The sequence below is a fragment of the Drosophila erecta genome, unplaced genomic scaffold, assembly GCF_003286155.1.
Source record: "Drosophila erecta strain 14021-0224.00,06,07 unplaced genomic scaffold, DereRS2 tig00000055-arrow-pilon, whole genome shotgun sequence".
NCBI classification, from domain to species: Eukaryota; Metazoa; Arthropoda; class Insecta; order Diptera; family Drosophilidae; genus Drosophila; species Drosophila erecta.
In genome coordinates, this window is record NW_020825200.1 from 8,477,921 (window position 1) to 8,490,930 (window position 13,010).

The following is a 13,010-nucleotide window of genomic DNA, read 5'->3' on the forward strand; positions in this document are numbered from 1 at the left end:
TCTTTGACATCTATTGGCAGAAAGAAAAACTAAAACAGGTTATATATTACCGATCCAAAATTAGTGACGAGTTGTGTGAACAATATTCTACATAGCTTTCGAATTCTACAATAATATTACATGTGACATATACATAGCTCGGTATAACAGTGCAGTGGTTCTAGTCTGTGCTAGTTTAGCATTTGTGTGTTATTAATATTTTCCCCTGATCTCTATGGAAAATATAAAATTTAAATTAGAGCAAAGAACTTTGATCTCAGCTTGTGACATTGCTAATCTAAGTAATAAAATATATCTACTTAATTTAATTTAAGCGTAAATCAAACTACACCTGCAACGAACTAAGTTGAAAAACAAGTGCAAATGCTTATCACCTGTGTCTCACATTTCGAAAAAATAATTTAGCTACTGATACACTCTAAATATACCAATACTTGTTTATTATAAGATTAATAAATTTATTTTTGTTTATATACAAAGCGCTTGCAGTGAACATCGATAGTATCGATAATCTATCGGGTTTGGTTCCAGCTCTAATAGTTCAACGGTCACACTGATCACAAGCTGATATTTCTACAAAAAAATAGTGCTATTTAAAAAGCAGCCGCAGTTTTCCGTGGAAAACCCGAAATACACAGCAGTATTCTACAAGCACATTGTCAAGGTGGGTGCTCGGGGGTGGTGGGTGGCTGGGGGTGGTGTTCCACCCATGTAAACAGCCTTTGTTGGCAGTGCGGCATGCAACAAGTTATTTTTTCGTGCGATGGTGATGGCATTTCTCTAAATCGAGTGATTCATAGACCGAATAGATAAGGCGTGTACTGCGTTCTGTTGTTTTTCTTTTCGGACCTGTAATCTAAACAACTTCGGCAGCTTGTATGACCCAGACATTCAATAAAGGCCTTTCTCTGCTTCACTTTCTTCCCGCAGCAACTTCGCAATGGAGAACAACGAAGCCCCCTCCCCCTCCGGATCCAACAACAACGAGTAAGTGGTGGAATCCATCGAATCAACAGGCTCAGCGCACAAAAGCGAGGAAAATCCCATCTAGTGACGTCATCTGACTCATATGGGCCAAGCCAAACCGGAAGTATGCTTCATGCTTTACTTTCGCACTTTGGAATACCTTAAACGTCATGCTGCTCAAGCGATAGCTTCAGTTGTAGTATGAAGTCAATTGGGGTCATTAAAGTTGCGATATTAATGTGATATTAATTCTATTACCTCGAATAGCAAAGGAGTATTGTTTACATTCGATAAAAAGTTGAAAACATTTTTCAGTAGCTTATATTCATAAAGAAACAATGCTTAAATGTTATCAATACATACATTAGATGTATCATTTAACTGCTATGAAAAACAAATGAATGTTACTCATTGCATTGTTTTTTTGTTAAACATGTAAAGAATTTTAACAACACTTAAGATTGTGAGGTTTTATTGAACCTATCAGATTTTTGAGAAGAAAGAAAATATGTATAGGAACAAGTCCCATTATTAAAACGTGAAAGGTAAATTTGTATAGCCTCACAAAGAAAATAATTATAACAATTATGATGATGATAAACGCCTTCAAGATTCACGCTTTTGTGCGCTACAGCTTGGTGATCCACATCTGGTGCTCTTAACAAGTGTAAGCATCCAACACAAACACACATAATATTGTACAGTTTTCCCATACTTCCGCCACCGCCGAACGCGAATGACGACAACTACAATCAATTCGGGGACCACCAAATCAGGAACAACAATGCGGCTCAGAAGAAGCTGCAGCAGACCCAAGCCAAGGTGGACGAGGTGGTCGGGATTATGCGTGTGAACGTGGAGAAGGTCCTGGAGCGGGACCAGAAGCTATCGGAGCTGGGCGAGCGTGCGGACCAGCTGGAGCAGGGAGCTTCCCAGTTCGAGCAGCAGGCCGGCAAGCTGAAGCGCAAGCAGTGGTGGGCAAACATGAAAATGATGATTATCATGGGCGTGATAGCCGTTGTGCTGCTCATCATCGTTCTGGGTAAGCTTACCGATTTTATACCGCTTCGGCTTTTGCCTCTTGCTGGTGCTTCTGGTTGCGGTTTTTCTCGATCAGGCTAAAGATCAGTACTGTAGCTAGGTGGCTGGTTTTGGGTTGGTATGGTTATATCTGTAACGCAAGTCGACGCCCTGCAAACGCCCTAATCTTGCACAACCTGTGGTTTCGGTCCTAACAACTTATGCATGTGGCTCGCAGCTAACTAATCCAATAACAGATACTCCTATCGTACTGATGAGAACCCCTTGTGAATTTCTGTTTACTTGCAGTGTCGCTTTTCAATTGATACAATTAAACACACACACTCACAGAAAAACAAATTCCGTTTCCCAATCAGCAAAGTTAAGGTTCAGATTAATTGTTAAACACGTTTGTCTACGTGTACTGGCTCCTACTATATACACCTTAAATTGTATATTATATTTTTTAAAAGTCTTAAGTTAAGCAACTTAAACGCTCTAAAGGTAATTGTTGTTTTTGTGCCTGTCCTAAGTGTTAATTATCATTATATTTGTTTAGTCTGTTGTGTGGGAAGATTAGAACCTCCATGTCGTAAGTGTGTGAACTATAAAGTTCATATGTACATATGTAGTATCAGCAAAGCTATTAAGAAGTTAAAAGTATTGTATTTGTAGTGCAATGTTGGAAAAACTACATTTCAAACGTAATTTCAAACTTAAAAAAGGGGTAATAACTTTGAGGATTATGAATTAAATCTGCGCTGAAAGCGAGAGGTATAAAAGCTGACTTTAAAAGTAGTTAATTAATAATCGTTCGTCAACTTAAAGCAATGATTGTGTAGACGTACTAAAGAAGCCTGCGATTTCATGTAATTTCGAGAAGTTGTTTGCTGGACAGGATATGAAGAGGAACTCGCTGCATCTGATATAAACAAAGTTCTGACACTGTGCATTTCCCTTTTTAGTGTCCGTTTGGCCATCTAGCAGTGACAGCGGCAGTGGTGGAGGAAACAAGGCCATCACCCAAGCACCGCCGCACTAAAGCCTCCTAGGGAGCGAGGTAAACACATGGATACGAAATGGAAAAGGACCAAACAAACACAACTGGGACGGAAGCCTTTCTGGTCTTTTTGCGCAATAGGAGAACGGGGAGATGAAAATCAAAAGGATAACTTACTAAAATTGCGTCTAGCATATATTTAACCAGATTGTAATTATTAAATCTTAATGGTAAACTTAACATTTTTATGTGTTGTAGCCGCGACCAGAGGTCCCCTTAATGTGTATTGCATATATACAATTATATATACGTGTATGTCATCCAATTTAAAATACATCATGCCACCTACACTTTAACCGATCCCATGAAGTCCACCGGAGTTTTATCGAAACGATTCGCGGACAGAGCCATTTATTTACATTCAGCGTTTTTTGCTTAAGATGCGCGTGCCAAGAAAACAGTTATCGATTTTCCGGCAAACCGAATCGAATCAAGACGACAGCAGTCGCGCCACCCAGACAAACTTGCCCCATCGACATCGAGGCACTGACCAATTGCCGCAGGAACTGCCTAGTCTCGCGTAAACACTCTGTCCCAGCTGTTCCGATAGTCCACGCATGCGTCCCACTCATTCGATGTTCTCCCGATAGAAGAGTTGCACGAATATGTCATAAATGTCCGCGTTCCATTCCATCAGTTCTAGAAACGAGGCAGTCGTCCACACGTAGCCCATGTACAGGGCAAAGAAGTTGAGGTAGTACAGCTGGCCGATCAGTATGTAATCCCCGTCCGACTCCTGACGGTAGAAGTTCGGCCTTCGCATGGAAGCGGCAAAGACTACAACGAACTGTTGGACAAATTGGAGGAATACTGATTCGTTAATAGGGCAACAGCTTACCACGCTCGAGAGTATGGTGTATATTAGCAGGGTAGGGAACTCTATGATAACACGCTTCATCTCCGCACATACGATGATGCCAAAGCAGGTGAGCACAAATATCCGCTCGCTCCACAGGATCACCTTGTGCCGGGAAGTCTGTGGTAAAGGGGGTAAGTGACGGTGGGCCAACAAGTTCCTCACTTACGAAAAGGCCTCTCTGGTGCTTGACGGCCTTATTTCCGTATATTATACTGACGATCATCATGGCGAAGGTGAGGAAGAAGGACAGGATGAGGCTTATATAAGGGGCTCGTTTGGCGGGCTTCATGATCGACATGGTGTTCACCTCGTACTGGCGATTGAAAGATGGCATTTAGATGAAATCAGTTGAGATCATATACTTACCGTCCAGAGGCCCGCCAATACCCGCACCCACATGGGCTTTTTGGCGATGATGTTGTAGAAGAATCCATAGAGCTGGATGGACAGAAAGCTGATGACAAACTGCACGAGACTGAGGTAGAAGCGTTCCCCGAAAAATTCCTTCAGAGGCGAGCTGAGCAGGGAGATCCATTTAGGGGTCTGTCAAGGGCAGGAGGACAAGAGCAAGGACCTCATACTCACATCTCCATGATGATCGACACCTGAATCTGTCCGATGACAAGCATAATTATGGTTACTTTGTACGTGGGTCCCACCCAACTCTTTTGGCGCGGTGGGGGGTTTTCGCGCAACATATGTACAGACGCTCTGGACTGGCTTGTTTCGATTCACATCTAAATTTATGAGAAAACATCAAACTATCAGAAAAATAAATGCCAACTGTTCTGCCCGCCAGCGGAGTCGCGGTAGGCCGGTAATGGTTTTGGCCGGTAATGGTTACCTTGCTGTTGATTTTGTGGCGTGGAAAGTCCCTTGCAGCCGTAAAGTACGGCCATATAATACTTTTGTGTAACTGACTTAGTCCCATTTTACATATTGCACGGAATGATTTTGTATTCCTTGAAAGCGTTCCTAAAAAATCTTAGATATCTGTGTTCTCGAAAAGGTTTCTGAAGTCAATCCAGTATAATCCTTTAGATAATGTGACGATATACGTCTTTGTGCTTGCTGTTGATATGTAAACTGAAGTTCTTAATAACTGAAAGTTTGTGAATAGTGCATACCCTCGTTCTTCGTGCTGAGTGCGCAAATGTGCGTATTTCATCTAGCGAGCATCACCACGTATCACAGTGGCCTGGACTTCTCCATTAGGTTTGAGATTAGTTATTGTTTATTACCGTATTCCATACTGCTACACGATAACCGGGCCACGCCCACACCGCCATGGAGGACCGCCGCCAGAGAATGCAGGCATATCGGCGGGCCCGCCGGAAGTTTGCCTGCGTCGTCTACATGGTGACCATAGCCTGGATGGTCCTGGCCCTGCTGCAGTGGCTGCTGGTCAGCCTGATGTGAGTTGGGAAGCTGTTGGGGTGCATGTGTAAGCTCTGCTCTTTCAGATCGGACATAACCGTGGTCTTCAAAAACTACTACTGGATTAGCGTGATCTTCTTCGCGCTGGCCATGGTGATGGTCACGCTGTTCATATTCTTCGAGAAGATCCGCTTCATCATTGGCCTCAACTGGCTGATCGCCGTGCTTATAGTGAGTATCCTAGGACCACTTGCTGCCTGATCTACCACCTGGATTCCCTTGGCTAGGTGGAGTTTGTGATAATCGGTACATTCGCTCTGGTGGCGAGAACTCTTTGGCAAGACTTGTTAATGTGGTTTTTCATCTGTGTGCTATTGGTCTTGCTGTTTGTGCTGCTGGGATCCATAATACCAGTAAGGTTTTTGATACACCTATATATATCTGCTATTTTTGCTTGAATTCGTTCTCCCAGCACGATCTTACATTGGACGTAGTGATACTGTTTGTAATGGCCTTTATTTTCCTGATCGTCACCGTATTCTTTGTCATGATGCACATTCTGATCGAGATGCCGTACTCCTTCGTGGTATTCCAGATCTTCATAAGCATCATTGTGCTCTTGGTAAAAATTAGGAATTAGAACTACTTGTGAGCCGTAAGGTGATTGCATATTACCACTTAGTTCGTGATGTACCATGCCCAGACGATCAATGGTGGACGCTTTGCCGAGATGCGACTGAACGATCACCTGCTGGCCTCGCTCATCCTCTTCCATGACTTCATCATCATCTTCCTGCTCACATTCTATGCACAGATTGTCTACCGGATCGCTTCGAAGGCCGCGAAAACCACGGAATCTCCGTTAGAAGGCAACTGGGTGCAGGCGGATAATGGTGATGTCTACATGGAATACAGTGGCGAGGACAGTGGGTCGAGTGCAGTGGGCGGTGGTAACTCCCCAGAAGGTAACTCCCCAGGTGGTAACCCAGAGCTATCACCCGCCTAGGGGTGCATCGTGTTCTTCCAGAGACGAAACGATCATTTTCCTCCCCTTGGGATCGAGTGCACCAAATTTACTGCAGGATTATCGACATGATTTGGAACTTGAGCGACTTGTAATCAGTGTCAATTAAGGACGCCAATAAACTGTGACTACACAACAAAAATCCAAAGTGGGCTTAGAGCAGCACATGCTGCCAGCAATAAAACAAATATTTTGCTTGTGTTTAACTAGAACCTTGAAACTTTAATCACACTGAAATCGATTAAACATGGAGATACATATGTAAGCCGGTAAGTTGTTGAGTTTTAGTCTTGACCGATTGCTAGCTTAAAATAGGAAATTTATTGTAATGGGCATGCATATTTTGTAGATTAACGTACGGCACAACATTGATTGGAATTACGATTGATTGCATTATTGATTGATTGCACAGCAGTGTTCGATGATTTCCCTTCTCCCCAATCAAAATAATATATACATCGAATTGAGGTACCAAAAAAAATTGAAAAGGTGTAGGGTCAAAATAAAACATGTAACTTCAGACAAATTATATGAGTAGTTAGTTCATGAACTACTTCTTCTTTAAATATGTATAGTAAGAGAAAATGATCATAAAAATAACTAACTCTGTCCTTAGATTCTTAGCATAGTAAAACATAATATGGACATTTTAAGGCAATCCCTAAAGCGACTCCATCGATGAGGTTGTCGAGCAAACGGTCGCATCCGAGTCGCTGCCCCGCTCCCGCTGACCCTCCCCAATGCCATGGGCGGTGAGCATCGGCTGCGAGGGGGATGCGAAGGACAGTAGCAGTGGCGTCACCAGTTCATCCAGGCTGCTAAGGGGCGTGGGCGTGGGCGTGGCACCGCCGCTGAGACTGCTACTCTCCGTCGAGGAGTCATTGCCCAGGGATTGGGACTGCGAGGAGTAGCGCTCCAGCAGCAGCTGGCTGAACGTCTTCGCCGGCCAGTCCGGATCCTCCAGCGAGTCCTGGGTGGGCGTGGCCAGGGGCGTCGGCAGGCGGAAGATGCTGCTGCTGAAGGAGGCACTGGTCTGGGCGAGATTCTCGAGGGGCTCCAGAAACCGCTTGCCATGGTAAACGTTGCAGGTGGTGACCGGGGTCAGGAGGCTATCCACGGACACGGTGACATTGCGATTGGGCAGGGGCGTGGCAACGGGCATGGAAAGATGGCTCTGACTGGGCACTGCGCACAAGGTAATGGGTCGGAATTGGTTGACGGGTGAGGACCGCGGCGAGGATTGGGTGAGGGAGTGGGTCAGTGAGTGGGAGCTGGAGCTGCAACTGCGACTAGGAGTGGATAGGGAGTGGGCGTGCTCGGGGGTGGGTGCATTGCTGGTGCTGCACAGTGACAGCAATTCAGTTTCTAAAATAAAATTAGATTACTGAAATGGTTAGCAGGAGTTTCTAACACGTTGACCAGTAATGCCGCATGGACTAATTTTAAGCGACCGTCTCATTATTAATCACCTTGAAAGTGTTTCTTATCAAATCTTATCCTGCCACAGGAATACTGTGATAAGGAATGTGTAAAATTGTCAATCGACACCACTGGTCTGCTTTATGCAAGAGGCTCTCAATTGCTGACTAGCTCTAGCGATATATCTAAAAAGCGGAGTACACTACCTGGGCTTCATACCTTCCGGGGACTCCTCGTTGTCCTCCTGGATGCTGGCCTGCCGCTCTGCGTTTGCCTGGGCCGCGGAGGTGGTGCGGCCATAGGAGTTGGTGGTGCTGGTGCGAGTGGCTCCATTGCCGGCGTCCAGGGTCGTCTGAACCACCACGTCCATGTGCGAATCCAGCGAGAACTGCTTGCCCGACATGAGGATGCCACGCACACGTCGTCTCATCGATGGCGATTCCTGGTGCTGGAATACCGTAAGTCCAAAAAGTGGGCGCTTAATTAACCCATATCGACTCACCGCTATCCGAACACCGGCATAGGTTTTGGCCAGAAACTCATCCGCATCGAATATGGCCGCAAAGGAGCCGTTAACCACCTTGGGCGACAGCGGAGAATTGGAGAGCAGAAGACTCGAGCCGAAAGCTTCGTTTTTCTCCTTGGTTTCTGCGGGGTTACAAGATGCGATTAGAAGACGTCTAACTGCCTTGGCTGAAAGCTAGACCACAATATGCTACAAGAGGTTTACTCTCTGCTTAACGGCGATACAAATGTGTTTATAAATAATTACAAATAAAACTAAAAAGCAGAAATCTGTAGAATACAAACAAAGCTCAACCGTATATTAGCAAAACTCAAAAAAAGCGATCGCGGGTGGATCGGAGTGCATTAACAAGCTGAATACATGAACAGGAACGGAAACGGAAACAGGAACGAAAACGGAAACGGAAGCGGTGGCTACTTGAGCCGGCAGGCCTTGCGTTTACCCTTGAGATAGACGCGGTTCGAGATTGTGATGTTCATCTCCTCCAGCACAGTGGAGGCCACCTGCCGGATCTCCATCCAATCCTTGACGATATCGTCCAAGGTCGTGTGCGTCGAGGTGATGGTGAACCGGATGACATACTGTCCCTTCAGCGACGAGGGGATGCAGTGAAGGTTGCCGCGGTGATTCAGCCTCTTCAGCAGCTTCTCGGTGATCTCGTTATCGCCGCGGATCCGAAATACCACCAGTCCAAGATGCCTTTTGGCGGGCAACTCGAACCGGTGATCGGCCAGGACGAGTGCCTCGAATTTCTGCGCCAAACGAACGCCTTCGCGGATGTGGCGCTGTAGTCCCTTGATCCCATAGGATCGCAGGACGAACCACACCTTCAGAGCCCGGAATCGGCGACTCAGTGGTATCTGCCAATGCATGAAGTCCACTGCCACTCCAGAATTCTCGTGCTGCAGATACAACGGCTCCACATTGAAGGTCCTGTGGACAGCAGTGCTATCCCGAACCCACAATGCGGTCGCATCGAAGTGCACCATCAGCCACTTGGACGGATTGAAGGCTATCGAATCCGCCCGCTCAATGCCACGCAACCAGGTGCGAAACTCCGGGCAGATGAACGCGCTGCCGGCGTACGCGGCATCCACGTGGAGCCACAGGCGGTGCTCCGCGCACACGATGCCAATCTAAGGGAACAAAATCATATAAACTTGGTGCTTGGCATCAAACTAGTGAAAATATAAATCCTATATGTAAATTATAGTTAATTAAAATTATATATCACTGGTATGTGTTTAGTGGCCAGTTGAATGATTCTATTTTCTTGTAATTATTTCGAGAGCACCCACCTCCTCCAGGTTATCGAAGCTGCAGCTGCCGGTGGTGCCGAGCGTGGCGCAGACCTAAAAATAAACCACCGCAGGACACTTAAATGCTGACATGTATTAATTGGCTCCAGTGGGAGTCGCGAATCTGGGGCTCTCCAGTTGGGAGTTGGGAGTTGGGAATCAGAAAACAGGAATCAGCTGGCTGCGGAGGGCGGGCCAATTAATTTTGACAGACTGCCACTCACCCAGAAGGGGACCAGGCCCTGCTTAATGTCATCCTCGATGGCCTCGCGCAACAGTTTGCCGCGCATCGCCAGGTCCTCATCCGCCTCGATGTACCGCATCCTCACGAGTCCTGCGGAGCAAAAGAGTGGGAGTGTGGCTTAAACCGTAAGCGGCTTAAACAATAAAGTTAGCTGTGGTCGAGTGAGCCGACCAAGTGAGAATGTGGATCGGAGTGTTAGTGTGTATGCTTTACGCTAGAAGGGCATGTAATCAGATCAAGAGATCACCTGACAATCAATTACTATTAAACTAAGTAAATGGAGCTAGGCCAGTTAGGTAAAACCCACCAATTAGCGCTGCCTTCTCCACACTGGAGTGCGCCTGATCGGAGCAGTAGGCCACCAGCCGCGCGTTAATCTCCGCATCCTGGTAGCCAGGGTGTCGCTCATGGAACCGCTGGATGGCCCGAGTCCGTCCCGCCAGCAGACAAACTAGGGTAGCCTCACTCGCCGTGGTCTGCAGCACTCCGCCGCCCTGACTTTGGGAGCTCAGGTGGAGAAAGGCGTCCGGCAGACCGATCATCTTGCCCAGCCAGTTCATCACTATGATCTCCAGTTCGGTGCAGGCCGGCGAGCTTGCCCAAGTGAAGCCCAGGCAGTTAATCGCATCCGCCAACATGTCGCCCAGCAGCGAGGGCATGGAGTTGAGGGCCGGAAAGTAGGCGTGCATGTGGGGCGACTGCCAGTGGGTTATGCCCGGCATCACGATCCGCTCCACATCCGAGAATATTTTCGGCCACGGTTCTCCCTCGATCGGAGCGGATTCCGGCAGTAGCTGGCGCATATATCCGGGACTTACATCCGGAAAAACTCGCCGCTCCCGGATGTTCTCCAGATAGTCTGCGATGTAGTCGACCATCTCCTTGCCTGTAAATGGAAATAAAATGGAAATTGATATATATTGTTTCTATTTATGGTAGAATATTCTTAGATTGCAAAAATATTTAGAAGATATTTAGGTACTGAAAGAGAAAAACCTATGATGACATTAAGGATTGAAATAAAAGTTAAAAGGTAAAATATGTTGTGAATAAATACTGTGTACTAACCATATGTTGATTGTGTAATTGAAATTATATTGTTGTTCAGCGAAAAGTAGCGAATAAATAATTGTCATACGCTTTAGACAAAAGCAGCCATTTAAGCTCGGAAATGTCAATAAAAATTGATTTGAAAATATGATACGGCATAGCTGGGGTTTTCTCCGTGTGTGGGATTTCAATTACGGGAAACGAAGACAAACGGCCGGGACAAAGCCGCCTTGGGCCAATCAAATATACGGCCCTTTGGATAGGATTTTCATCCGGTATTTACTTACACGCGTCTGCCGCTGTGCATTTTATGGCCCAGATTTGGGCAGTACTCACCCCTTTGGCGGTATTCCTTGAAGTCCATGGTGCAATCGCCTCACTTAACTGATGCTGACGTAAATACTGTGCAATTGTCGCACGCAATTGGGGCTTGTAAATGTATCTTCAGGCGCTTTGTTTCGCAATGGGTTTGGCCTAATCCTGTTGGACTCTTGGCTAGGCTAGCTCCATTTTTCGGTGACTTGTGCCAAATTGAAATGCCGAATGGGAACGTCAACCGTCTGACCGCTGGTGGGAAAGAGTGAAAACAACGGAGAACAATATAATGGAATAGAAACTTGTGCACTTCCGATGTTGTGGGGCTTCTGGCGTTCGCTGGAAGTGGAAATGACAAGCAAAGTGCTTGGAAAAGCTATGAAAACGCTAACAGCTGTGAAAACACAAGGGTGCAGTGCCTCCGGCACTGGAAGGGTTCTAACCCGATGGGTTACCTAATTGCGGCCGTGATAATATTTGTCCTATAACTAGGGCTTTTGGGATAGCGCCGTGCTTTTATAGACCTGGCCGGAACCAATTAGCTTGTTGGCTGCAATACAAATCCGATCGAGCAGTGGGATGTGTTGGCAAGTTGTTGGAACATGGAGCTCCCTAATTGGCCATCCCATAGATGGCACGATATTAGGGGTTTGAGCAAGGGGGATGCGCTCGGTTCTCCAGCTGATTCCCAACAAAATTCCGTTTAAATTGGAAAGCACCCTCTAATTGTTTATGCTTGCTGACTCGCATAGCTTGATTATATATTAAATACCGCAAATTAACTATATCTGCAGCGATCTGCAGCGCGTGCACCCATTCTCCAACTGCATTTTGTCATGCATTTAGAACGAAGAAAACATGAACTGAAATCCATCGATGGAAATCAAATTAAATGTTTGCCGTTTCGCAAATAATGCTGATAGTCATAGAACAGCAACATTGTTGCATTAAATGCATTTTAGATATCTAGGGAATTTTAAAAATATGTTTGCATTCACTTGAAATTAACACACAAAATTCAAACGACCACATGATAATCTGGTTGCATTTCATCTGGTTATTAATCACTTACAACGGATATCACTTTTTTATATACTTTAAATTATTTTATTATAGTTAATATATTGAGGTAAGGCTGTAAACTTTGTTGGACACTTTATGATAAACTTCTGGACTACAATTATAGTATTTTAGCACTTTTAATATACTTTGGGAGCACAACTATTTCATTACCAAGTTGTACACGCACAATCACAATAGAGTTCAATTTACCAAGCACAAGACTCGAATCAAAGTCGAACTGAATGGAATCAGAGTAACACAGGACCTATTTATACCCGGAAACTGTTGCTTTTCCGATGCAAAAAAGAAGGACGAGCCAAAGGATGCTATTAAACAGCAGGATGGCTATTTTCCTAAAATGGGTGAGGACAACAATAAGCTTAGAGAAAAGCAATGTTATTGTTGCACACCTTTGGATACCCTTTCAAGATATACATATATCCTAAGACACTTTACTGTAAATATTTTTTTAAAGTATTAAAGTTGTGTAATAGTTAATATGTATGTTGTAATGTAATTCGAACTAAGTGTATATAAAAAAATAATATAATATATACAGTCGTAAAACATTCGTAAAATAACAAATGACTTTAGAAATAATTTGCTAATTTTATTTCACTTCATTTGAAGTGAAGAGTCGATGAGTCACAAAGCGTGAAGAGCTTAAAAATATGACGTGTAGTAATCAACATTTTTTCAGATATTCTATCTTTTTCCTTCCGAATACTGCCCTTTACAGGGAAAGAGCATACGAAACGGCAACAGGCGGTTGTGAAACAAAAGGACATTG

The 13,010-nt window shown here is 45.0% G+C and overlaps 4 protein-coding genes across 7 annotated transcripts; 2 read left to right on the top strand and 2 right to left on the bottom strand.

Moving 5' to 3' along the window:
• Positions 1-498: 498 nt before the first annotated feature.
• On the top strand, positions 499-3,342 carry LOC6541880 (synaptobrevin). Of its 3 annotated transcripts, none has more exons than XM_015159887.2 (4): positions 499-664; positions 931-987; positions 1,671-2,008; positions 2,296-2,342. In XM_015159887.2, exons 2-4 carry the CDS (start codon positions 941-943, stop codon positions 2,310-2,312), a joined length of 402 nt encoding a protein of 133 aa, XP_015015373.1. In that variant the 5' UTR covers positions 499-664; positions 931-940; the 3' UTR covers positions 2,313-2,342. The 3 variants fall into 3 exon arrangements, with proteins under 3 accessions (XP_015015373.1, XP_015015371.1, XP_015015372.1); XM_015159885.2 differs by lacking the exon at positions 2,296-2,342 and adding an exon at positions 2,952-3,342 and having other exon boundaries at positions 531-664; XM_015159886.2 differs by lacking the exon at positions 2,296-2,342 and adding an exon at positions 2,952-3,226 and having other exon boundaries at positions 531-664; positions 1,743-2,008.
• A 28-nt stretch (positions 3,343-3,370) lies between these two features.
• LOC6542483 lies at positions 3,371-4,895 on the bottom strand. 2 transcript variants are annotated; one of them, XM_001969040.3, is made up of 6 exons: positions 4,750-4,895; positions 4,491-4,666; positions 4,272-4,422; positions 4,072-4,218; positions 3,885-4,022; positions 3,371-3,833 (listed from the first exon to the last, which is right to left on the bottom strand). In XM_001969040.3, exons 2-6 carry the CDS (start codon positions 4,601-4,603, stop codon positions 3,615-3,617), a joined length of 768 nt encoding a protein of 255 aa, XP_001969076.1. In that variant the 5' UTR covers positions 4,604-4,666; positions 4,750-4,895; the 3' UTR covers positions 3,371-3,614. The 2 variants fall into 2 exon arrangements, with proteins under 2 accessions (XP_001969076.1, XP_026834309.1); XM_026978508.1 differs by lacking the exon at positions 4,750-4,895 and having other exon boundaries at positions 3,418-3,833; positions 4,480-4,515.
• Positions 4,896-5,087: 192 nt separating this feature from the next.
• Positions 5,088-6,754, top strand: LOC6541672. The gene is made up of 5 exons (XM_001969041.3): positions 5,088-5,320; positions 5,369-5,513; positions 5,570-5,695; positions 5,755-5,904; positions 5,965-6,754. The coding sequence occupies exons 1-5, from the start codon at positions 5,193-5,195 to the stop codon at positions 6,286-6,288; spliced, it is 873 nt and encodes a 290-aa protein (XP_001969077.1). The 5' UTR covers positions 5,088-5,192; the 3' UTR covers positions 6,289-6,754.
• Positions 6,755-6,915: 161 nt separating this feature from the next.
• On the bottom strand, positions 6,916-11,209 carry LOC6543244 (histidine decarboxylase). Its single transcript, XM_026978507.1, has 8 exons — positions 11,180-11,209; positions 10,101-10,679; positions 9,774-9,883; positions 9,550-9,603; positions 8,694-9,387; positions 8,228-8,373; positions 7,945-8,173; positions 6,916-7,671 (listed from the first exon to the last, which is right to left on the bottom strand). The coding sequence occupies exons 1-8, from the start codon at positions 11,205-11,207 to the stop codon at positions 6,968-6,970; spliced, it is 2,544 nt and encodes an 847-aa protein (XP_026834308.1). The 5' UTR covers positions 11,208-11,209; the 3' UTR covers positions 6,916-6,967.
• Between the last annotated feature and the right edge of the window lie 1,801 nt (positions 11,210-13,010).